Source organism: Pipistrellus hanaki, assembly GCF_964339955.1.
Source record: "Pipistrellus hanaki genome assembly, chromosome: 1".
In the NCBI taxonomy this organism is placed as follows: Eukaryota; Metazoa; Chordata; class Mammalia; order Chiroptera; family Vespertilionidae; genus Pipistrellus; species Pipistrellus hanaki.
Genome location: NC_140503.1, coordinates 33,322,808 through 33,349,463, shown reverse-complemented (window position 1 = coordinate 33,349,463; position 26,656 = coordinate 33,322,808). Strand labels below are relative to the sequence as shown.

The following is a 26,656-nucleotide window of genomic DNA, read 5'->3' as shown; positions in this document are numbered from 1 at the left end:
TTGTTTTTGTTTTGTTTTTTAAGGTACATATAACTTAATATTACTTGGGAAAACTTACTGGAAAATTAAAATCATTTCCTACTTACAAATGTGTCTCTTAAGTGTGTGTACACTGTAACTTTTGCTCTTGGCAATGTTGAATCAAACTTGTATGCTTACCTTTTGAAAAAATAGGTAAAATGATAGATTGAAGTAGCAATCAGTTATTGTCAAGATTAAAATGAATCATAAAATTACATTTCTCACGTCTTTCAATGTATCTTAGGCCATTGGCTAAAAGTAGATATTTCTAAGTAAAGCTTTTTTATATGCATGTACCCAAAAGACTACTGTGATAAACTGGTATGCCATCGGTTTATATCTCTGCATTCATCAGACTTAAACCTCTAAAATGCAGCTTTTAGCCAATGATTTTTTTCAAATAATGCTTTCCTTATCAAAAGGATTGGCTTCATTTCTTATCTGTACAATTATACCGAACTTGAAAAGATGTTGCCTTTATTTAGCTATATTAATAAGCATATAATTATGTATTATTGGTATTGATTTTAATAGCATTATCTTTTCATTTGAAAACAAAATTTTCCCGAGACCATAATTTAGTAACAAAGTATTATGAGACTTAATATGCATATATATATATTTTTTTTCTTATTTTTAATTTCTTAAATAAATTTCAGAATTGTTGAAACATTTTGTATCTGGAGAAAAAAATGGTATATTCTAACTGATACTTCCCTGTTTAAATTTAAATGTTTTATGTTATCAGGATATAGTTTATAAAATAAAAGATTGTTAATAAAGTGTTTGCTTTGGGGTATTTTTCACTTATCACTGATGCTAATAAATAGTGTTACTGTTTTTATTACTTTAAACACAGAACCTTTTAGTGAGACTTGAGATTCGAGTCGGGGAAACAGTAGTGAAATTCACATTTTACGTTCCTTCCATCAGGCGGCTGATGAGCCTGCCTACCTGACAGTGGGAACTGATGTCAGTGCCAAGTACCGAGGTGCCTTCTGTGAGGCAAAAATTAAGACCGTGAAAAGACTGGTGAAAGTTAAGGTAATTTTTTTTTCTTTTTATGTAACAGCATTGCTAACTCTAGATTGAAAATTGTTGGGGAGGAAGGGCATACTTCAAATCAACATTTCATTTATTGAATCATTACTTTGTACAAACACTGTTATACGTAAAACTATAAGCACATTAAGGTTTGAGCAATAACTCAAAATGAGAAGTTATTTCAAAGTGCTTCTATGAAAATACCATGTTCATGATACTTCCTATCATTTGGATCTTTCCTGTTTGTGGCATCATGTTTACTTAGGCTGTAATTTCTTTTTTTTTTTTTCATGATGTTCACATTGAGACAATTTCAAGTGATTATGAGTAATAATACAGTGGGAATTGTGTTTTCCAGATAGCATTAAAAATGATTTAGGAAATTTATTTTTAAGATGCTTTTATGACCATAAAAAAACTTAACACATTATTTGTGTACAGTATTTGGAAATATAGAATGTACCTAAGGATTAATGCCTATAGTTTACCTCTTAGAAATACTACTATTAACATTTTTTTGCTTCCTTATGTAATTTTCCTATATAAATGTTTTTAATAATCTTAGCTATAGTTCATTAATTCAGCAAACATTTATTAAGTGCCTATAATATGCATTGACATTTGCTAACTGCTGGGCCTATAGTGATGATGGAGGACTGGAGCCTTCAAGGAGCTCACAGTTAATGAGAGAGACAATAAACATAAATACAAGACAATGTAATAAGTATTATAACAGAAGTAACCACAGGATGCTAAGAGAGCATAGACTAAAGACATTGTTGTTAGAGTATCACCATAAATGTATCGTTTTGAAACTAACGTATGAATTACTGTGCAAAAATATTTTTTAGGTACTCCTGAAACAGGACAATACTACACAGTTGGTGCAAGATGACCAAATAAAAGGTCCTTTAAGAGTATGTATGTTCTACATTTTAAAATATTAAATGATGAATAATTAATTCACACAATAACTTATTGAATTTTACATTTGTAGATATAATTTAAAATTTTTAGAATGTTAGAGAACAAAATACAAATGTGATGCTATATAGTTAGTATAAATTATGATAATTCAGTGGCTATGTACTTAATTTAAGAATGTTAAACATCTTATGGGAGCGTAACTTTTAACATATATAAACATGAGTTTTAACCCCCCCCCCCTTTTAATTCTTGTATTTAATGCTTCATTTTGTTTTTTAGGTGGATATATGTATTTAGCTTGCTAAGTGATATACTAATATAACTTTCAATCTTCTGTTATTCTTTCTAACATACCAAGTAAACTATTGACTTCATAATTGAATTTAATGACTACCTATAATAAGTTTTTCATTCATTTCTGGCCATTTGTTTGCATAATCTTTGTTCTGTCAGAATACTATTTTAGTTAATATCTGATATGCAAAGGCTTGGAAGCTGAAAGAAGGTCAACTGGTCCATCTCTCTCTCTCTCTCCCTCTCTCTCTCTCTTTAAGTGAAATTTTTATCTAAAAGGTCCCTTAAATACAAATGCTGAATCCAATATTTCTATGAAAGAAATTGAAGCTATTTTTGCTGTGTTATATGGTCTTTCGGTTCTTACATTCCACCGTTTTCTTAAAGACGTGTTATAGTAAAAAAGTTCTGGTTCTCTTCCTGTATCCTGCAAATTATTTTCTCTTTCTGAGCCACAATTCTCAATGTGTAAAATAGGGGCAATAATAACTTTCTTACATATAACAAAAGGAAGCTCCAATTGCATGATAAATGTACGAGCACTATTAATGATAAAGACCTAAGCCAATATAAGGTAGAATTATTCTAAGAAGTATTTTTTTACCCAGGTGGTAGTGATTTGGTTTGTTTACATTTGGAAATGAATTTTTCATTTTGTGTTTTAGGTTGGAGCTATTGTTGAAATAAGGACATCCGATGGATCCTTTCAGGAAGCTAGTATCAGCAAGTTGACAGATGCTAGTTGGTATACTGTAGGTAAGTAGTTAAGTAATAATTTAATCCATAGGATTGGATTTGTAGGTTGCATATACCTCTATTTTGTAAATACACTGAATCATTATGTGGCAGAGAAATAAATATTCTTTCTTGTCATTTATCTCTTACAGTAACTTGGCTTTTGTAGCTATTTCACCCAAGATTATATGGTAATTTTTGTCCCATAAGAAAAGTCAATACAACTGAGTATTATAAATAATCAGACTTTTTAACTTTCTGTAATCACAATTAGGATTGCATAATTGCAACCTTTTTTTTGTGTGTGTGTGTGTGTTGCTACCTGTTTTATATAAGAGTAGTATAGATGTTAACCATGGGAGAGTAGCTTCAAGCCTAGGTAATCATAGTTTAATTTTTAAAATATGATACAGTGAGGGTAAGGAAGATATATGTGTGCTAGCTTTGGCAGCACATATACTAAAATTGGAATGATACAGAGAAGATTAGCCTGGCCACTGTGCAAGGATGACACGCAAAAAACGAAGAAAAAGATATGTTAGTAATATGAATGCACTTCAACATTCCATACATAACCTTATACTGGTTTTAAAAACTTTAGTGAATAGCAAGCGTCATAATATAAGTAAATTAAAACCTAAATGTAGTGCTTAGATAGTTGCTGTCATTATGTTGATGAGAATGTCAGTAATTAAAATTCCTAAATTTTCTCTCAGTACTGCCAAACTGTGTAGTCATGTGGATAACATCCTTGGTTTTACATGAACATCTATGTCATTGTTTTTTGTGTGAAGTCTTGGTACAAATAGTATAATGACAGTGATGTGGTTTCCTTGTAGAAGAGAAATAGCCCTTTGATTTACTTAATTTGTTGCTTCGGGTAAAAAATATTTATCTGCAAGTTGTTCAAAGCTGTGAAGAACATGCTTTGGTTAACAATTGTACTTCTTGTCCCCTCTCCTACCCTTGTGGCTTCTATTAGTACTAGTAGCAATTTACTGAACCTGACTAGTACTATATTGCTCTTTCCTAACCATTTTTATTCTTGGATTTCCTAGAAGTTGGTATTGGTTCACAGTGGTTTCTTATTCTGAACTTCATATTTTTAGGAAGCTTAGTTGTGGCTATTGGTAGATGTTAGAGGTTTAAAAACTAAGCTAATGTTTGCTCTTAGAGATTAAGTAAATACAGTTTTGCTATATTAAATAAGGCAGTGACAAGAATTATAGGAGTTGATGTGTGCAGAATCATGGTAAATTATATGATGCATGTTCAAATACTAATACTTCATTCTATTTGGTGTCCAATATCAAGAGTATTGCATTCATAGTACTTGTTTGGTTTTATTGATATAATGCTCACACTTCTGCAGAAGCAGTACTCTCCAGGTTTTCACAGTCTTGATTTCTAGACCCTAGAATAATCCTTCAATTGTGAATAGCAACCTCTATCCTTTATGTGAAAGGCATTTTAGCATTTCTAAAAACTAGTTGCTATTGAGCATTCTCTGTAGTGATTTTCCCATTGGCAATTACAGAATTCTTGTTCTCAAAAGAGTTTAGAATTATAATTACATATAATTCATGTATCTCAATTACTAGTGTACATACGAATCACTTAGTGCTTGTTTAAAAATTGAGATTTAAGGACTCCAAGTCTTTCTAATTTAGTAGATCAGGAGGTGGTAACCCAAGAATCGTTTTTTTATATGCATAACGGCTGAATCTAATGTAGCCAGTACATAGGAAAACAAACCATACTTGGAGAAACAGAGACTTATTCAGGAGAAAAATTAAAAATATTTAAGATCTTTGTATGTGTGAAATGAGATAATTATCTAAAATATTTAAGGCATGAAGAGGCACTATTCACTTAATTGTACTCAATATAGCACTCTACTATAAAAAATGTTTAGGTATTGAAGGATGTAAACTACATAAAGGATAATTTGAATATAATGAGCTTAATCCATTGTATGCCTTAAGCGTCTGTAGACACAAAGACCTTCCCCACACGCCACTTGTCTATTTAAAAAAAAAAGTTTTCCCTATGTGGCAGCCCTGACCAACTTTGAAATAATTTTCCTGAGAATTTTCGGCTGAAAATATTCAAGAAAACCCGAATTGTGAGTAACATATTTACTTTTATAAGATTCATCGCAAATTGATTTTTTAAATTAAATTCAAAATGTGGCGTGTGGGGATGGTTTCGTTTTGGACAAGTGGTAGTCAACTAGTTAAGAGAGGCAAAATGAAATGATCTCTTACAGATCATGCACTTTCTATATTTTTCTTTGATTAAGTATCTACTACCTATTTAATTGCTCTTTTCTGAAAATTTACTTGATTTCTAGTTCATAGGAAAGTGCTGTATAGGTAGAAACAGAAAGTTATACAAAGTATGAATGTTCTTCATGGCTATTTATGAGGTCTTGAATTTATGTCACGAGTATTAAAAATCGAAACAAGGCCTAACTGGTTTGGCTCAGTGCAGGGGTCTTCAAACTACGGCCCGCGGGCCACATGCGGCCCGCAGAGGAGTCTGATCCGGCCCGCCAGGTTTTTTGGGCAGTGAGCGCAGCCGAGGTGTTACGGTAGGAATTAGTAGTTCATATAGTCCGGCCCTCCAGCTCTCTGAGGGACCGTGATCTGGCCCCCACTTTAAAAAGTTTGAGGACCCCTGGCTCAGTGGATAGAGCATCGGCCTGCGGACTGAAAGGTCCCAGGTTCAATTCCAGTCAAGGGCATGTACCTTGGTTGCGGGCACATCTCCAGTGGGAGGTGTGCAGAGGCAGCTGATTGATGTTTCTTTCTCATTGATGTTTCTAACTCTCTATCCCTCTCCCTTTCTTTCCGTAAAAAATCAATAAAATACATCTTAAAACAAAACAAAAAAATCGAAATAAAGGAGGATACCCTACTGCTGGTTTGGATCAGACAGGAGCAATGAGTCAGTGATAGTAACAGATATTAACTTTTCCTATTATAGCTTAATAACCAATTTTGAAAGAGGTTATAGATCTACTATAACACAATTTTCAAAATCTAATACTACTTTGCCTTCTAATGGTGAACAATAAATAGCTCCAGCTTATGGATTTTTTTGTTTTTTGAACCTTGGAAATACTTCATATCATAAAACAGTGCTACCTAGCATAGTTTATTCATTTGACAGTTCTTTTCCTTGCATTAAAGATAAGGAATTTGTAATGTGTGGAATTGTGTTGTTAAATGTCATTTCAGGATATCAAAATTTGGAATAGAATTCATATCTACATTTTTTAATATTGCCAGTAACTCCTGGTAAATACAACACCTCAATAAGACATTCTAAAGCTACTCCTCTTTTGCTTTTTTGGGTTATGAAAATAACTCATTGATTTGAAAAATAAGGAAAAAAAATTGCTGATAAATTTAGTAACACATATAAAATGTACATATACATTATGTATCAAATTTAACACTAAAACCTATTTGATCATTTATATGTTTGTGACAAATTATTTTTTAAGATTCTTAATTTTTTTCATGCTTTATAGTTGTTATTCTGCACATACATCATATCAGATCTCCATTAGATGGATTTCTAGTTTAGATTAAACTGGTGAATGGACTGACATTTCTTTTGGAATGTGCTGAAGGCTTATAAGACTTTTAATATAGTTAAAGCCTCTTAATTTTATAACCGAAATCAACCACAAAATGTTTTCAAAACTAGGTGGTTATTCTATTGACTAGAAACTGTAAAAAATGTACTAAACAAAAAATCTCCTATTCAGTCCTGTGATAGGCTTTATTAACCCATTGTTTAAATGGCCTTTCATGAGACTTAAAATTCCCATATTTTAATCTAATTAGACATTTGAATGTTAATTTCTCAAGTTTATAGATTCCTGAAGTTTTGTTTTGTTTTTTTAAATATATTTTATTGATTTTTTACAGAGAGTAAGGGAGAGATATAGAGAGTTAGAAATGTCGATGAGAGAGAAACATCCACCAGCTGCCTCTTGCACACCCCCTACTGGGCATGTGCCGCAACCAACGTACATGCCCTTGACTGTAATCGAACCTGGGACCTTTCAGTCTGCAGACCTACACTCTACCGCTGAGCCAAACCGGTTTCGACATTCCTGAAGTTTTTTACCTTAATTGTTGAAGGACTCAACAAATGATTTTATGAATAACAGAACTATTGACTTTTCCTGGGGTATGCATCAATTTTTAACTTTAAAGTTTTTACTCCATATGTGAAATATTTTGTTAATCATAACAGCAATACACAGACATAATACTTATTTTTTCAAAGCCAGAATTCGTTCATTTTATACCTCTGCTTCATACCTATTTATTATGCATTTTGATCCCTTTTGACTAAATTGTAGCTCATTGATTAACTTTCTGATTCTCAATTTCTTTACCTATAAAAGGAAGGTAATAATTCCTTCTTATAGTGGCTGCTGTGATGGTCAGGACATGGTAGAAACTTAAGTGATAGTTACATAGTGAGTAAATAAAGTTAATTTACTGTTATTTTCTTACTATTCTCCAGCAGCTGGCAGTGTTAGGATAGACTACTATGTATTAAGTAGTTAGATTAGATCCTGGTTGGCTTTTGTTTCTTTGAATTCTAACAGTTTAGGATTAGGCTTTGTATATTTGTTTGCATTGGTATTATTTTGCCTAGAATGAGTAAAGTTAATTAAGAGATTCTCAGGCTTATCATTTTTCTCAAATTAGGTTTTAGTATTTATAATATAATAACAGATAATACTTTTGTTATGTCCTATTGCACTCAATGAATAATCTATTTAAATGCAAGTATAAGAAATTTCGTAGAATTACTAAATTCTAATAGCCTTACATGTTTTTTTTTTCTCTTGGCTTGCTGTAGTATACATCTTAAACTGAAAGAAGCTGAGTTTAAGTATACCATTTACTTATTCACTTATCAAAATGCCAAAGTCACTTTTCAATGCCTACAAATTTTGTGTTCTTTTAAATGATTCTTAGAAGTTATAGAGAAAACTTCTTATAGGTAGAACTTTCATGATTTTGATAATCAGGATATCATGATTAATAGGTCTACCTTGCTGTTGGGTTTTCTAATTGCCTTTCAGAAAAATCTTGAGAAATCACATGGCTTAACAGACTTGTTAAAGTACTCAAATACACAGTTTTTCGTAGTTTTGTGAATTAAAAGAAAAGTCTTAATACTGTTTCTCTTTGTTCACTTGAAGTGGGAAGGGTCCTATGTAAAGCTGTGAAATTGCTCCACAATCTGCTGTTTAGAAGTTTCTTTGGTTCTTACATTATTTCTACTGATGGTAAATGTGATGGGTGAAATGAAATTTTTTCCCCAAAAATCTGATTTATTGAAAAACAAAAATTAATTATGTTAAACTTGAAATTTCTCATAAAAAGATTTTGACTTGGGCTGTCATTGATTTTAATGATAAAAAACTGGTGAAAGGTTTTGTGGCCTAAATTTAATATTAATTGAACTTACAGTCTCATTTTCCTTCCTTACACCTCCACTTAAATGTGTGTGTATATGAGTATGTATGTGTGTGTCCAGTGTTACCATCTTTGTAATGTAGGCATTAAGGAAAATTGGAACTTTAAGATTTTATTCTTTAGTATCTTATGGATTTTAATATTGATGTGAAGCATTATTTTAAATTTGGTATGATAAGTTTATGATTTTTGTTGTTGTTTTTTAAAGTATTTTATTGATTTTTTACAGAGAGGAAGGGAAAGGGATGAGAGCTAGAAACATCAATGAGAGAGAGACATCGAGCAGCTGCCTCCTGAACAACCCCTACCAGGGATGTGCCTGCAACCAATGTACATGCCCTTGACTGGAATCGAACCCGGGACCCTTCAGTCCACAGGCTGACACTCTGTCCACTGAGCCAAACCGGTTTCAGCATGATTTTGAATTTATAAAGAACAGTGATTTATTATTAGACTTGACCCCTTATAAATCATAATTTTGATACAAATGTTTGTTTAGAGCACTGTTAAGAATAGATTAATGATGTAATCGTTGGAAGATGCTGTTTTATCCTGTCATTCTGTCTGCCTGCAAGTGGTCATTAATTTCTGCATCATTGACAGTGTATAAACCAGCTATTTTGTGGGATCATTATGGTTCTTTGAATATGTACTTCAGGAGCTGTTAATTATCTCTGTATTGTCTCCTGCATGTAAGAAAATCTAAGCTAAATGTCTTTAGTCTAAGAAAAAGATCTGAATGTGGTAGATAAATAGTGAAGAAGTAGAGTGCTCTTACATAATTGAATTTCTGGCATGAAAAATTAAGTTTATGATTTGAAGACAAAGTACTAATAAAACAACCTTTAAAAAAAAAAAAAAAAAAAGGTAGGACTAGCCTGGTCTGGTAGCTTAGTTGGATAGAGCATCATCCTGATATGCCAAAGTTGCGGGTTCCATCCCAGGTCAGAATACATATAAGAATTAACAAATGAAATCTTAAATAAGTGGAACAACAAATCGATGTTTCTCTCTCCCTCTCTCTTCTCTCCTCTATCTCTAAAATCAATTTTAAAAATTTAAGTGCAGGATTGTAATTATATAGATAACAAAGTAAAATATTATTAAATTAAGGTAGTGCAAAATTTTCTTTTATTAACACTAACCTATTTTGTTAGAATGGAAAAACATCAAGCAGCTTTTTGACTGCTTCTCGAATCTGTCTGGTTCAGCCTCCTCGCCTCTACTGCAGTCTCCGCCATGTCCACAGGGTGATCCAGAAGACTTATATGGTGTCTGCCTCTGGCTCCAGGGTCTTTAGCAGCTGCTCATACTCCCGTGGGCCTGCCACCCACATCATCTCCTTGGCGTTTTCCTGGGTGGGAAGCAGCTACCGGGGTGGCCTGGGGTTATGGTGGGGCTGAGAGTATGGGGAGCATCATAGTTGTCTAAGTGAACCAGAGCCTGCTGACCCCTCTGAGGCTGGAGGTGGACCATAACATCTAAGCCGTGTGCAACCAGAGGAGCAGATCAACATCCTCAACAAGTTTGTTTGAAGCCTGGAGTAGTAGAGTAAGATTCTGGAGACCAAATGGAACCTCCTTCAGCAACAGTATACAACTCACAGTCACATGGACATTGTTTTCGAGAGCTACATCAACAACCTTCAGCAGCAGCTGGCTCGGGAGGAAGAGTTTGGCAACATGCAGGGACTGGTGGAGGACTGGAGGAATAAGTACGAGGATGAGATCAACAAGCACACAGAGATAGAGAATGATTTTTTCCTTACCAAGGAGGTAAGCTTACATGGATGAAGCTTACATGAACAAGGTAGAGCTGGAGTCCCGCATGGAGGGGCCGACCCTGCCTGATGAGATCGACTTCTACAAGCAACTGTATGAAGAGGAGATTCATAAACTGCAGTCCTAGATCTCTGACACATCTGTGATGCTGTCTGTGGACAACAATTGCTCTCTGGACCTTGATGGAATAATTGTTGAGGTCAACACCCAGTATGAGGACATTGCCAACCGAAGCTGGGCTGAGGCTGAGTTTATGTACCAGATCAAACATAAGGAAATGTTGGCTGGGAAGCATGGGGGTGACCTGCGCTGCACGAAGACCTAGATTTCTGAGCTGAACCAGAACTTCAGCGACTCGTGGCTGAGATTGAGGGCCTCAAAGGCCAGAGGGCTTCCCTGAAGGCCGCCATCGCTGATGCCGAGCAGTGTGGGGAGCTGGCCATTAAGGATGCTCAGTCCAAAGTGGCTGAGCTGGAGGCTGCTCTTGAGAAACACCAAGCAGGACGTGGCTTGGAAGATGCACAAGTACGAGGAGCTCATAAATGTCAAGCTGGCCCTGAATGTGGCGATCACCATCTACCACAAGCTGCTGGAGGGCAAGGAGAACCAGTTGAAATCTGGAATGCAGAACATGAGCACCCACACCAAGACTACCAGCGGCTACTCAGGCTGATGAACACATCTTATGGAAACCTCAACTATGGTCTGGGCTTCCAGGCCAACTTGGGCTCTGGCGGGAGCTCTGCTTCTTCAGCTGCACCAGCTCCTCCAAGACGATGGTGGTTAAGAAGATTGAGACCCACGATGGAAAGCTGGTGTCTGAATCATCTGATGTCCTCCCTAAGTGAATGACTACCAGGGTCTCTCTTGTCCTAGCCTTGGGAAAGGAGCTGTGCAGGGGAGCAGCAGGCACAGGAAGCCCTGAGGCTCAGCCCCAGGCCTAGCTCTCCCTTGAGGTGGGGGAGTTTACTGCCTGGGGGACCCCCTCTTTCCCATGCTCCCAACTAAAAGCCAATCAAGTTTTCCCAAAAAAAATAAAGCCATAGCTGATTCTGCAAACCCTAAAAAAACACATACAATGGAAAAACATCTAAAATTATGAAAAGCAGGTTTAAATCTTAAAATAATAATTTTTGTGTGTGTGTGTGTATATATATGTTTACCTGTTCATATGTTATTTTCATAAGTGTACATCCATTTGCTGATATGTCTATACATTTTAAGTGTCTGAAGTAAGGACTCCATTTTATATTTTATTTCTTCATAATAGCTGGACAATCAGGTGTCTTCTGAGAACATTTTCTTTTTATAAGCTTTGTAAGTTTTAGATATTAAAATCAGTACATTTCTGCAAAATGAAACCTATAAAATTATCAAGATAATATAGCTACTTATACGGTAAACGTTAGTTTATTAATTGTTAAATTCTTTGCCCCCATTTCCTTAAAGTGTTTATAAGAAGTGTGATTTTTAAAAATTATAAAGTAAAAACTTTTATGAAAAGTTCCATGTGATTTTGACTTATTTTTGAGAATTTAAAAAAAATTTCAGCCTTTTCATGTTTTCCTTGTTTCAACCTGTATGTCTAAACTTCTTACATCCTCTTCTACCGAAATAAAAAAGTTGAATCTTATGACTTTAGAATCTACTATGGTAGATTATCATACAAATAACTAGAAGTAAATAATACAACATCATTATCAGAAGTCAGTTTCTTGAAATTAGAGGTACTCCATTGATAACTTGAAAAAAAAAAAACCATAACAGGCTAATAACACTCGGTTTTGTAAACCAGGTTTTCATTCATTCTTCTAGGAGTAAAAGCAATTTAATATTTGTGTTTTGACTACGGTTTAAAAAGGTGACTGGAGACAGTTTAAGCAGTTGGGGGCAGCCATTTAACTTGTTTGGTAACTATAAAATGAAAAATGTGCTATGTACATTTTAAAGGGTTTTGAAAAATAACAAATTAAGGTTCTTGCACATATTTAACCTGAGATAAATAGCAACGATAGCATTCTGAGCAGTTATATTTTATTTGTGAGCATAAATTTTCTCTCTTTTGCTTATTATAGTGTTTGATGATGGTGATGAGAGGACATTGAGACGCACCTCACTTTGCTTAAAAGGAGAGAGACATTTTGCTGAGAGTGAGGTAAGGTGACACGGACTTTTGCAGTTGAACAAAGTATACTCATGTAGAGAAAAATGTGACTTAATTTGTTTGTTTCTTATCCAGACACTTGATCAGCTTCCATTAACAAATCCAGAGCATTTTGGAACTCCAGTCATTGCAAAGAAGACGAACAGAGGAAGGAGGTCCTCTCTTCCTATGTGAGTGTTAACATATACAGTAACATTATAGTAATTATAACATTAAATGACTTTTCTAGGATGGGTAAATTTGTTTGGGTAACCTTTTTATAGCATCTGTATTATGTTAGATATCTATCCTGTGCCAACTTTGTTCTTAATTCTTCCCATTACTTTGTCAGTAATTATCACACTTCTTTTTCAAAGAGGTTATTTTTGTTTTGAATTACATTGCCAAATTCCATAATTGATACAATAATTTTCTTAATTTTAGTGAGACTATGTAATTGTTTAACCTTTTTATTTTAAGAACATTTCAAACTTAAACATTTTAATTTATCTTTATTGTTATGACCTTTTTTCCTTCCTGCTCCCACTCAGGCATTGTCTGTGTCCATGGGCTATGCCTATATGCATACTAGTGGCCCGGCACACGAAATTCATGCACAGGAGGGGGTGTCCCTCAGCTCAGCCTGCACCCTCTCCAATCTGGAACCTCTCTGGGGGTTTTCTAGAGGGATCGGGCCTAAACTGACAGATGAACAGTCCTCTCACAATCCAGGACCACTGGCTCCTAACTGCTTACCTGCCTGCCTGCCTGATCACCCCTAACCACTCTGCATGCCGACCTGTTTGCCCCCAATACTGTTCCCCCCCTTGCCAGCCTTCTCACCCTCAACTGTCCCCACTGCTTGCCAGCCTGCTCGCCCCCAACTGCCCTCCCCTCTTGGCCTGATTGTCTCTAACTGCCTCTGCCTTGGCCCTGGTACCATGGCTTTGTTTGGAAGGACATCTGGAAGGTCTCCCAGTCTAATTAGCATATTACCCTTTTATTAGTATAGATAAGCTCTTTGGTTAATCTCTTCCAGCTTTCCCCACCCCTCTCAAACTTAAAATTTTAAAGAATGTTACAATAAACCTTAATATATTCATAATCAAGTTTCACTAATTGTTAACATTTTTGGCTCCTCTGCATTGTCATTTTCTCTTTTTATAGGGACATATTATAATGTTTTAATTAAATAATAACTTTAACTGATTGAACTATTTAAGAGGAAGTTGCAAGTGTCATGACCTTTTACCTCTTAAATACTTTACCTAGGACAGAACAAGGACATTTCTTACATAACCAAAGTATGATTATCAGGATCAGAAATTTAACAGTATAGAATGCTATCTTTGCCTTTATAGCATTCCGTAATTCCAGGATGCAATCTAAGATCATGCATTGCATTTAGTTTATATGGTTCTCAAGTCTCTTTTAATCTGGAAAAGTTCCTCAGCCCCCCCCCCCCCCCCTTTTTTTGTGTCTTTTCATGACATTTGATACTTTTGAAAAGTACAAGCTAGTCTACTAGTTCTTTGCTATGGGTTTTTATTATTGTTTAGTTATCTAGATAGGTCATCTAAATTACCCCTCAGATGTGTTTTCATAATCTGTCAGAAAATTATAGAGTTCTATTATCTGGCATACATAAAAAAAATAGAAGGGAATCTTTTTAAAAATGTGTTTGGCACAGTAAGTTCTTCATGGTGACATAATTAGGCTTTTCTGTTCCAGTGGGTGGCTGGCAGGAGAGCTTAAGTTTGTGTCCTCATTGATCTGGTGAAGTGGACTCAGAGTTACGGTGGACATCTCAGGACAACTACTGTGGGCTTGGAAGTGTCTAGCTCTTCAATTCAAATAAGAATAAAAAGGGGTAAAACAGATTAGAAATGGAGCTGTACGTATTAAATTCACACCTCTCTGACTATATTCAAAGTGGTTTATCTTAAGATTATGATAAAATTATTTCGACTTTTAGTAATGAAGATGAAAAGGAGGAAGAAACTACTGAAGATGAAGATGAAGATAAGAGACGTCTCAATGATGAATTATTAGGAAAAGTTGTAAGTGTGATATCTACTTCAGAGAAGACCGAATGGTATCCAGCTTTGGTAAGTAAGGTTTCTTTCCAAAATTAATCAACCATTTAACATACTTGTTTTACATGGGTTTTTAAAAAGCATTTAAGACTTCGTTGTCTCTTTTTGTTATTTCCTCTCTTTAATTTTAATTCTCTGGAACCAATCATTTATTGCAGTGGTACCTTTTTTTCTGCCAATGGCCATTTGGATATTTATCACATCATTCGTGGGCCATGCAAAATTATCAACTTAAAAATTAGCCTGGTATATTTAGTCAAACATGTAATTAACTCATTTCTAATGCCTTGGCAGGACCAAACCAAATGATTTCAAGGGTCTTTTGTGGGCCAAACATTCCCCACCTCTGATTTATTGGAATCTGTCAATTCTTCCTTTAAAACAATGTTAGTGGAGTTTCTTTTTACCCTGTTCCCATTACCACTTTATACCTGACCTGTGGTAAGCTACCTCCTAAGTTCCCTTAACTTGATTATTGAATTTTTAAAATTAATTTTCTAAAAGTAACTTTTTCAGAGATTTAATTATGATAGTCTCATTCCTTTAAAAAACACACAAAACTTTCTTTAAAAAAAAAAAAAATTTTTTTTTTTTGATTTCAGAGAGGAAGAGAGAAAGATTGTAACATCATGAGAGAATCATTGATTGGTTGCCTCCTAGATGCCTCCGACCAGGGTTCGAGCCCGCATGTGCCTTTGACTGGAATCGAATGTGTGACCCTTCAGTCCACAGGACGACACTCTATCCACTGAGCCAAACTAGCTAGGGCAAAACACATAAAACTTTCACTGACTGCCTGATGGATCAATTCTGCTTTCTTAAATATTTAAGGCCATCCCTACCTCTTGATTTGTTCCCATTCCTAGTGTAAGCTCTCTACTCAGGTTCTTTCTCAATTTCTCCCTTCCTAAATCACTTAAATCCTCCTAGCCTTTTTAAATCATTAGTATTTACTGAGGATCTGCAGTGAGTTCAGGTTTGTTCTAAGTTCCTTAGAAGAATGAGAAGTATGAGATTTGCAAAACATTGCCCTCAAGCATCTTACTAAACACATAGTAATGGAAAATTATATAGTAATTTAAAAAAGTTTTTGAGCAGACACAGGTCAGGGAGTTACTGGAGAAAGGAAGGTACACTTAGACTTTGGAAATTCACGTCTTAGTAGATAGGATAGTAGAGAAAACTAATATTTGCTTATTCAGGGAAGCAGTGAAAAGAATGGATGGGCAGGAGATTTATTTCATGAGAGGAATCAACAATATTTGGAAATACCTGTCTCCTCTTTCTCCTCTTCCTATTTCTCTCTTCTTAAATAAGTCTTAAGGTCCAACTCAAGTCCTACCTTTTCTGTAATCTCCCCTAAACACTAACATAAATACGCCCTTTTTCTCTGAATTTTTGATATTACTTGTATCTAATAATTTTGGCACAAAAATGTGTCCCAAATTAAATTAGAATCCTTTAAAAAGCTGAGGCCATTTTTTTTTAGGGTTATTTGTGCATATAAATGCATTACTCAATCCCATATAAATGCATTACTCAATCCTATATAAGGATTTACCATATAGAGGAAAAGTCTGAAAATCCTTTGAATCATTCATTGTGCAGTCAGATAAGTAAATAGGGTTAGATCTGGAATATTCAGGTCATAATTTGCCAAGAGACTTAAAAAACTAACTATTCAATAGATTTATCCTTTTTCTGATGATGTACAAAATAAAAGATGAGGAAGACCCCAATCTACATTTGGTGATTTTATAGTCTTAATGCAGAAAATGATTTAAGTAACTACACTAATAGTATATGTTTAATATTATGACTTCTTGTCTTGAGAGGTTATATTTATTTAAAGGAAATCCAGAAAGCCATCATAAAAAAGGTACTTTTGAGCCGGGACTGGTTTGGCTCAGTGGATAGAGCGTCGGCCTGCGGACTGAAAGGTCCCGGGTTTGATTCTGGTCAAGGGCATGTACCTTGGTTGCGGGCGCATCCCCAGTAGGGGGTGTGCAAGAGGCAGCTGATCGATGATTCTCATTGATGTTTCTAACTCTATCCCTCTCTCTTCCTCTCTATGAAAAATCAATAAAATAAAATAAAAATTTAAAAAAAAGGTACTTTTGAGCTGGGCCTTGAAGGATTTAGAGTTAGTAAGCAGAGCTTCGTTAGAGGACTTAAAGGATACAAGATAATTAAAAGCAGAAAAGCAAGAGGTTTGTTCATGGAACTGTTTAATCTGGGAATTTATTTTGGCTAAATGTTATATGTGAGTAGGGGAATAACAGGAAATAGATTGAGAACATACCCTAGCTGGGTAGCTCAGTTTACTGTAATGTCATCCTGTACACCAAAAGGTTGTGGGTTCAATTCCCAGTCAGAGCCCATACCTAGGTTTTGGGTTTGATTCCCCAATCAAGGCATGTATGGGAGGCAACCCATTGATGTTTCTCCCTCTCTCTCCCCCTTCTTCTTTCTCTAAATATCAATGAAAGCATATCCTTGAGTGAAGATTAAATTAAAATTAAAAAGATTGGGAAGATAATTTGGATATAGACCAGAAGAGTCTTTAAAAGTTCATCTAAGGAATTTGGACATAATTCTGCACAGTATTTTGCAGAAGAGGGACAGCTGTGTTTGTAGGAATATTAACGAGGCAGTGGTGTGTTGGATGGATTATTGTTAGAAAGACTGGAGGTGGCAGGAACCAATTTGGAGGCCATTAGAATGATTCACAAATGAGGTAATTAAGCTTTGGGCTGTGCCTACTCATCCTTCAAGACTCACTTGAATCCTTTGCTGCTACACCTTTTCCATCTCCAGGTCTGGTTGATTCTTCTTCCTAGATGCTTTCGTATTATCCTGAGCCTAGTGGTATCACTGTACTTACCCTCCATTGTGTTCTTTTGTGTATCTTGACTCTTTATTACATAGTTAGCTCTTTGAAGGTAGACACAAATATATTACTATTTTTAAATATTCACCTCTCCTATCTTTTTAAAAAATATGTTTTTATTGATCTTTTCTCAGAGAGAGAGGAACAGAGAAACATCAATTGGTTTTCTCCCATAGTGGAGAGCAAACCAGCAACTTTTTGGTGCATGGGAGGCTGCTCAGCCAACTGAGCCACACCGGCCAGGGCACAAATATATTATTACTGTAGTAATTACCAGCACCTAACAAACATTTGCTTTCTTCTGATATTAAGACAGTTTATTTGACTGCCAAGAATTTTTAATTATCTGGTTATATGCTATTTATAATAATAGCCAATGTGGCTATTAAAGTTTAAATGTAACTATTAAAACAAAATAGAATTAAAAATTTAATCTCTAAGTTGCACTAGTCACATTTTAAGTGATCAACCCCATGTGGCTCATTGCTACTTATTGGTCAGATATGGAAGATTTTTTTTAAAAATTTTCTTTCTTTATTGATTAAGGTATTACATATGTGTCCTTATACCCCTTTGTTCCCCCAATTCTCCTCCCCGCCACAGATAAAGAAGATTTTCATCATTGAATAAGTTTTGTGGATAGTGCTAGATTATAGGAGAGGGGCTAGCTAGGGGTAATAATGAGCAGGTACATGTCAGTAATTTATTGGTAGAGTTTAATATTTTAAAAAATGTGAAATTCTATAAAGTACACAGAGACTAGTTATTTACATTTGTTATTTTTTAAGAAATTAAAAAGTTCTTTACTTAGATTTTCTCAGATTTGAGTTAATTACTAAAAGTTGTACATGCCCCGGTAAGAAAGGGAATTTAGATAGGTGCTTATTTCAAAATAGATCCTGATTCAAGAATATTTTAAAAAATTAACTTGCCATGTTTTTATCATATATCATACGTAATTTATTAATTCAATAATTGAGTTATTATTTAGCTTAGAGTAAGTTCTAATACTTTTAAATATTTTGGTGGTCACATTATAATTTATATTTCAGTCATTTTATAATTAATTAGAGATGTGGTTATATTGAAAGTAAATTAATTAGGAGGTGGCCAGCGGGGGCAGGACTGGGCAAGATGGTCCAAACACATCCTAGAGCCAACCTCCTGCAGTCCCTCCATGGCTAGCAGCACCTGGGGCAGCACGGGGCTCAAAGGGTGTCTGTGGAGTGAGCGGAGTCCCTCTGGCAGGTGGGATCCCTTTGCCTGGCATGCAGGGATTGGGCCAAAACCAGCAATCTGGAATCCCTCGAGGGATCTAGGAGTGCTAGAGGGCACTCTGCAAAGTTGCTATCGCTTGGCAGCTCCTGTGTTGAGTGTCTGCCCTCTGGTGGTCAGTGCGCGTCATAGCTACTGGTCCGTCTTTTAGGCTTTTATATATATAGGTGACTAGATAAAATAAAATATCTAGAAAACTAACAAGTTAAAGAAAAATTATAAGGTTATCTTCTTTTATAAGTAAGTAATAATGGAAGGTATTGATAATGAAGCTCTTTCTTATAAAATACTAGAGGTCTGATGCCAGCATTGGCTTCCCTCTAGCACCCAGGACCAGGGCTTCCCTTCGACTGTCAGCAGGCACCCGAGACCCGAGAATCCCTCTGGCCACCGGCAGGCATCCAGGACTCGGGCTTCCCTGCAGCCCCAGCTTTGTCTGGAAGGTCATCCAGAACCACGTCCAGTTTAATTAGCATATTATGCTTTTATTATTATAGATAATCCACTTGAATATATTCTGTTTTTGAGCAAGGATAATAGGAATCAATGTGTTCTTATTTTTTATTTTAGGTAGTATCTCCCAGTTGTAACGATGACATCACAGTGAGAAAAGACCAGTGTTTAGTTCGATCATTTATCGATTCTAAATTGTGAGTAATGAACCACTTCATACATTGGGAGAAAAGAAATGGAATCACAGTGATAGAAAAGTTTTTAAAAGTTTAATCACTTCATGAACTGAATTTTTACTTATGTTTTGACTTTGTAATGTAGGTTATTTTTTACTTATGTGAGAATATGTGAGAATAATAGTAATAGTTTTTTAAATAAAGCATGATATTTTCTCTTTAATTGTAAAAATTCCATAATTTCTATGTACTATTACATGTTATGAACTATGAAGTAGTCTTTAAATAAAATTTATTTACCAGAATAATTATCTTGACTTTTTTTCTGATTAAAAGTCACATTTTTAGAAACTTTTCTTAACTGCTTTGTATCCATAAAAAGATGTAAAATTAAAAAAAATATGAGTTATAATCCTCTGAAAAATTTAGAGCCATAATATATCTCACAATGATAAATATATTTTAATACTACCTTCTATTACATTTCTGTTTACTAAACCAAATAGTAAGTTTAAGAAATAATGAAAATCAAAATAGACATTTTTGTCTTCATAAGGAAAACATCATGCTGATAGAAAGTACCTTATGCTGTGTGTAGGAGAGTTGTATAGCTTGAAATATTTCAAATGTAAGGCTCTCATTAATATACTTTGAGTATGTGACTCATCAGAATTAAGAATTGCATATGTTACCTCTTACTCTTTATTAAGGATTAAGATATATATGATCTTTTTAAAACATTTTATGTGCAAAGTAATTAGGATTTTAAGGTTTATATTTTTTCTATATATTAACAAGGACTATTTAAATGATGATTTTTATTTAATAATGACTCCTTCCCTTTTCTTCTTTTCTATAATTAGTTATTCTATAGCAAGAAAGGATATCAAGGAAGTGGACATTCTCAATTTGCCTGAATCTGAGCTCTCTGCTAAACCAGGTAAGATAAGGATGAATCAGTGCATTATTTCATGATGTGGCTGTAAGTGGCTAAGCTGACTAAAGCAAGACAGACTATTCTCTGGTGCCTTTTTAACTGTTTAGAGTTGATATCCACTCTTTTTTTTTTTTTTTTTTTAAACCACAATTTTTTTTATAAGGTTAATTTCTTTTTTTAAAATATATTTTTATTGATTTTTTACAGAGAGGAAGAGAGAGGGATTGAGAGTTAGAAACATCAATGAGAGAGAATCATCGATCAGCTGCCTCTTGCACACCCCCTACCGGGGATGTGCCCGCAACCAAGGTACATGCCCCTGACCGGAATCGAATCAGGGACCTTTCAGTCCACAGGCCAACGCACTATCCACTGAGCCAAACCGGTTTCAGCTCCACTCTTATTCGGTGGCTATTTTTTGAATGTCTAGACATTTATAATTTTTAGATGAGGTTTACTTTTCATGTTTTACCATTAAGATTTCTTACCAGTACTTTCTAGAGTAATAAACATTAATATGACATTGTAACTTATAAAAGGTGTTCGAGTGTATTGTATTATTTTTTTTTTGTGTGTGTGTGTGTGTGTGTGTGTGTGTGTGTATTGTTTTCAGAGAGGGAGAGAGAGAGAGATAGAAACATCAGTGATGAGAGAATCTTTGATTGGCTGCACACGCCCTATTGGGGATCGAGCCTGCTACCCAGGCATGTGCCTTTGACTAGAATCGAACCTGGGACCCTTCAGTCCACAGGCCGATTCTCTATCCACTGAGCCAAACCAGCTAGGGCTGCATTGTGTTGTTTTATAAGTTGAATTTGAACCCAGATCTTTTGACTGAATATTAGCCTTTCAGTCATGTTATGCTGATTCTATAACAATTGCTAACGTGTGTTTTAAATCTTAGGGCTACAGAAAGCAACCATCTTCTTAAAAACTAGAGTTGTTCCTGATAATTGGAAAATGGATATAAGTGAAATCCTTGAATCATCTAGCAGTGATGATGAAGATGGCCCCTGTGAAGAAAATGAGGAAGAGAAGGAAAAGGAGGCCAAAAAGGAAGAAGAAGAAGTGGTAAGTGAAATTTTGTATTTGTAACACATAAAAACATTTTAATATAGAGGCCTGGTGCATGAGATTTGTTCATGGGGGGGAAGGGGTCCTTCAGCCCGGCCTGTGCCCTCTCGCAGCCTGTGGGCTCTCGCATCCCGGGACCCTTTACTCCTTATCACCCGCCTGCAGAGGAGGCAGGAAAGGCTTCTGCCACCCCTGCTGTGCTGGACAACCATGAGCCAGGCTTCTGGCTGAGTGGCACTCCCCCTACGGGAGCTCCTGCATTGAGTATCTGCCTCCTGGTGGTCATTGTGCATAGATTTGTGTATTGGGCTTTTATTATATAGGATACTCTAAAGCAGTGGTTCTCAACCTTCCTGATGCTGCGACCCTATGGGTTTAGGCTCTACAGCAGCAGTTCTCAACCTGTGGGAACCCACAGGTTGACAACCGCTAGCAGGGTTGCCTAAGACCATCGGAAAACACAGATATTTACATTATGGTTCATAATAGTAGCAAAATTACAGTTATGAAGTAGCAATGAAAATAATTTTGTGGTTGGGGGTCACCACAACATGAGGAACTGTATTAAAGGGTCGCAGCATTAGGAAGGTTGAGAACCACTGTTCTAAAGTAAAAGTTATACTTTTGTATTTTTCCCCTCTGTTTAGAGTAGGGTTGGGGAACCTTTTTTCTGTCAAAGGCCATTTGGGTAGTTATAATATCATTTGCAGGCCATACAAGATTATCAACTTAAAAATTAGCCTGCTTATTTGGTCAGACATTTAATTAACTCACCCCTAATGCCTTAGCTGGGCCTAAGAGATTTCAACGGCCTTATTATGGCCTGCGGGTCCAACATTCTGGTTTAGAGTCTCTATTACTTGTTTCTATCTTCTGGTTCATCTTGATTTAGGAGAGAGGGTTTGTTTGTTTTTTGGCTTCTAGCTTAGTGGGCAAATCAGGACTAATTTTTACCCAGTAAGAGGTTACAAAAAAGAACTCTTCAGGTAAATCAAGGGCAGATTTTATTTTTATTTTACTACCTTTCCCAAACAACCAAGAAGTAAAGAAATGTGTGTAGGAGTTACGTGTGTTAACTCATTTAAATGTTTCTATGTGGAGTAACTGGTGTTATCCTATTTTAAAGCAGAGAAAAGTGATGGTCATAAAGTTAAATAACTTTTCAAGGTGACCCAGGTTAAATGTGGAGAACAAGGATTTGAACCTAAGTCTGGTCTGTCTTAACTTCGAAAACATGACCTCTTTCAGAAATTTAACAGTATCTCTAGGATAATGGGTATAAAAAAATTCTATCCAAACTGAAAGAAAATTTCTTTTGGCAGTTTGATCGGTAATAGAAAAGATTAATATTATATTTTTGAAGTGCTGATGGCTTTTTTTGTAATTTAATATGTCATTTAGAGTATATAATTGTAGGAAATCATTCATGGAATTCCACATAATTATTTACATGACTATTGTCTATTTATTCAGTAGTGTTTTATCAAATGGGATAAATTGTTCAGTGTATTTTTGGTTATTATGAGGTAAAGAGTTTGGGGATAGACAAAGAGAATGAGTTTACTGAAAAGGAAGACCTCCTTCTTTGAGCATGAAAAATATTTGTTTGAAAAATGTGGAATGCTTATTTCTGTTTTATATTTACAAATATGAATTTATGAAATAAAATTAGTACACTTGTATGTGACGAAGAGCATACAACATTTCTCTCCTTTCACTTCCCCTGCAGTATTTGGATTTTTGCACTCTGAAATCAGAATGGCGGTTCATACTTAGAGGCTGCCTACATAGTTGCCATAGTAACATGCTGTTGGTTTTAAGTGAGCATGCTCGGAAAGACAGGAAGGTTTAGCAGAGGCTTGGCAGGTTGCCAATGGAGGTTTGCCAGATGCTTTGAAATGGGCTGTCTTTCTTTTCCTTTCATGTAATGTCTGATTTTTATGTGGAAGAGAATGTAAGTAGTGCTGTATAACCCTGCGGATGCTATGCCCTAAGAGGGAAAGCAAATATTTGCAAGTCAGACTGAAAAATGTTCAGACACTGTACTGATTAAGTAGAAGGGGAATCTAACCATATTGCATTTGAAAGAAAATGCAGCATATAGGTAAGATTTTTTTTATATTTAGTTACCATTTTTATTGCCAAAAATGAGGTTAAATAGGAATTTTAGGTATTGGTGATGTGGCTGATATGGTAGGACTCGTAACCGAGCGTAATTGTTTTTTGTAAAAGAGACAGTAGGAGTCTATTTTTAGAATATCAGAGGATGAAGGCTATTTTTCTGAAACATAAAATAGATTTTGAAATGAAAATGAAGAGGTAGTTTGGCAGAATTAAGAATTTAAAGTCTAAATATTAAATGTGATTTTTGTATTTTATCTGTATTTATAGATTATATGTTTTCAGGATAAATAGGCCACATTTTCAGGGTGTGAACTGTTGCAGTCAGGTTTTGATATTTTTTCTAAATTATTAAGTTAGTGTCTTGTATTGCCAATTATTGAAAAAAGATTAGCCTATTTTTGCTAGTACTTTTAATTGGTATTCCTTTCAGAATGCATTTTCCCTATTCCCCACCCCCCAAAATACCCTGAAATTTTAAACAAAGAGGGAAAAAAGAGCTCTGTAGTAAGATTGGAGAGGATAGCTTTAAAATAGTAAGTAGTGCTCTTATTACAGCTATTAATTTCATAAAATCATAATGTTTTATTTAAGCCATGAGTAAATATTAGTAAAAAAGAATGAAGAGCAGAGGCTCTGTCACCTATTGTTTGCAGGTACTAAGTAAAGAAATTAAAAAGGTAAGGACTTTTGTAAGGCTAGCATCTTCTTATAATGTATTATTTAAGTTATGAACCTGCTAAAATTAAGTGAACCAAGATGCTTTTCATGTACTAAAAAATAAAAGCAAAATGTAGGCACTGATTTATATGATTATCATTTAAAATTATTTTTGAAATGGTCATTTTCATAGCATACTTTATTGAATTCATTGATAGAAAGTAATTCCTCTTTTTCTCTGGCTATATAGGCAGATTTTCTTGAGTGAGATTTTGATTGCTTTAGAAAAAAAATCAGCTGCAGTTTTGCTCTTGGATTTAAGATTTAGTTGCTGAATCATTCTAACTGGTCTGGAACAGTAATTTTAAAAATTGGTATATTGATAAACTGAAAAGCAGGTGAATCTATATGTAGCAAAGGGGAAAAAATGGGTATGCTATAAAATGAATTAAAATCTGATAAGCTAGGGCCTACCTGGCTTAGTCATTACAGGCCTTTACTACATAAGTGAGGCTAAGCTGTTGTATTACATTACAGATCATATTTTTTCCCGAAATGCAATTATGGTATGCTTTTTATGAACATTTAATGTTGCTTTCCAGTGATCAAAAAGATCTGCTATGACATTCTGTAAACCACTACAATAATACTTCAGCCTCTCATTTGGTGTTTGTAAATTTTATGCAGTAGAATCATACAAGTGTTAGATACTTCTGCAGTGTTCATGGGCAGTGGACATTGTTTTTATATTTCATGCTTTGAGTGTCCAAATATAGCCTTGATAAGGAAACTTGAGATTCCATGACTTTACCATTACTTAAAATTATTTGAATTCCTAAGCATTGGTAGTTTAGGATTCTAGTACGAGAAATATATTTTATACTATCCTGGATGGAAAAAGACTTGAGTGTTTGACAGGAAGTAGATGATACCTATCTTGATGGCTTTAAATTTTAACTCACTGGTAAGTGGAGAATATTTTTGAGGATATTACTTAAATGTCTTTTGCTCAAGAAAGTTTTATATTAAAAATATATTACTGGATTTCCTTTTGAGCTTTGAAATTACTTGGATGTCCATGTAAACATAAAATAATGATGTCAGTTATTTATTTACTCCTGACATATTCACTTTGGATGAATATAGGAGAGTTTTCTAAACATAAAGTAAATAGGTGATTGCTTAGAAGACTAAATATAAGGGGGAATTTGGTCAGTCTTAGATTCTTTATCCTTTTGGTTTGTTATAGGTAGGCTTATGTGTTGAGCCCCTTCAAAAATCTTTTCTGGTTTCACATTTAGTAAAGAAAATTAGAATTAAGTGAATTTTTATAAGAAATGTTCACTTTTGGCTGAAACCAGTTTGGCTTAGTGGATAGAGCATCGGCCTGCGGACTGAAAGGTTCCAGGTACGATTCCGGTCAAGGGCATGTACCTTGGTTGCGGGCACATCCCCAGTAGGAGGTGTGCAAGAGGCAGCTGATGGATGTTTCTAACTCTCTCTCTCTCTTTCTCTCTGTAAAAATATCAATTAAAAAAATATATTTTAAAAATTGTTCATTTTTGTTTAGAAGTATTAGTACCCATTTTTTCTGATCTTTGCATTATCTAGTGATCACTGTTACATTTAATGCGTAGAATTATATTCCACTATTATAAAATCATAAATGCTTGAATTTTTTATTCATGGAAATTGGAAAGTATTTTAATGTTCTCAGTTTATTCTTGGAGACTTAGTGATTTTTAAAGTAAGATTGTTTACTTAATCCTCACAACAGGATTTTTTATGACTGAGAAAACTTAGATGACAGGTTTTTCACAGAGTTTTAAGAATATTTTCTCTCTTCCTCTAGATTTAAGGTCTATGAAAGCAGTGGTTGTTAAGGTTTTGTTTTGTTCCCTTTTCCCATCAATATAAACATCCACCATCTAGGAACACAGAGCTTGGCACAGAGTAAACCTTCATGTAATAGTTTGTGAATAAATGAATGAGATGTGGGATACCCAATTATCCTAACATATTTCTGTTTGAAACAAAGTGTTGAAAGATTTGTTGTAGAAAGTTCACTTGGAAGGAAACATGGGATAGGTATCTCATTATAGGTTTCCTTTTTTTTTTTTATCCTCACCTGAGGATATGTTTATTGATTTTTAGAGAGAGGCGGGGGAGAAAAGAGAGAGAAACAAACATCCATGTGAGAGAAAAACATCCATCAACTAACTTCCTTCCATACACGTCCCAACTGGGAATTGAACCTCTAACCTTTTGGTGTATGGGATGATGCTCCAACCAACTGAGCCACCTGGCCAGAGCCATAATTTATTTCTTTTATCAGACAGTGCACTCCGTAAGCAATCTCATGTCCTTATTGTGAGTTTATAATTTTTTTTTGGCTTAAGCTAGTTTGAAATAGTTTTCTGTCACTTGCAATAAAAGTTCTTAAATAATGCTCCTCTTTCATATCTTTTTTTTTTTTAATATATATTTTATTGATTTTTTACAGAGAAGAAGAGAGA

General features: G+C 34.9%; 1 protein-coding gene and 1 pseudogene across 3 annotated transcripts in view; both read left to right on the top strand.

Annotated features, from left to right (window-relative positions):
• ARID4A (AT-rich interaction domain 4A) overlaps nt 1-26,656 on the top strand; it is a 64,776-nt gene that overhangs the window by 2,376 nt on the left and 35,744 nt on the right. For both annotated transcript variants that reach the window (XM_084894783.1, XM_084894784.1), the window contains exons 3-11: nt 955-1,065; nt 1,917-1,982; nt 2,952-3,042; nt 12,391-12,470; nt 12,555-12,649; nt 14,434-14,566; nt 19,290-19,369; nt 20,212-20,288; nt 21,190-21,356. In XM_084894783.1, coding sequence (XP_084750909.1) covers nt 955-1,065; nt 1,917-1,982; nt 2,952-3,042; nt 12,391-12,470; nt 12,555-12,649; nt 14,434-14,566; nt 19,290-19,369; nt 20,212-20,288; nt 21,190-21,356 — 900 coding nt within the window. The remainder of the gene's footprint in view (nt 1-954; nt 1,066-1,916; nt 1,983-2,951; nt 3,043-12,390; nt 12,471-12,554; nt 12,650-14,433; nt 14,567-19,289; nt 19,370-20,211; nt 20,289-21,189; nt 21,357-26,656) is intronic.
• On the top strand, nt 7,502-12,376 carry LOC311628016 (keratin, type II cytoskeletal 8-like; annotated as a pseudogene). Its single transcript has one exon. The product of its transcript is annotated as a keratin, type II cytoskeletal 8-like (transcript).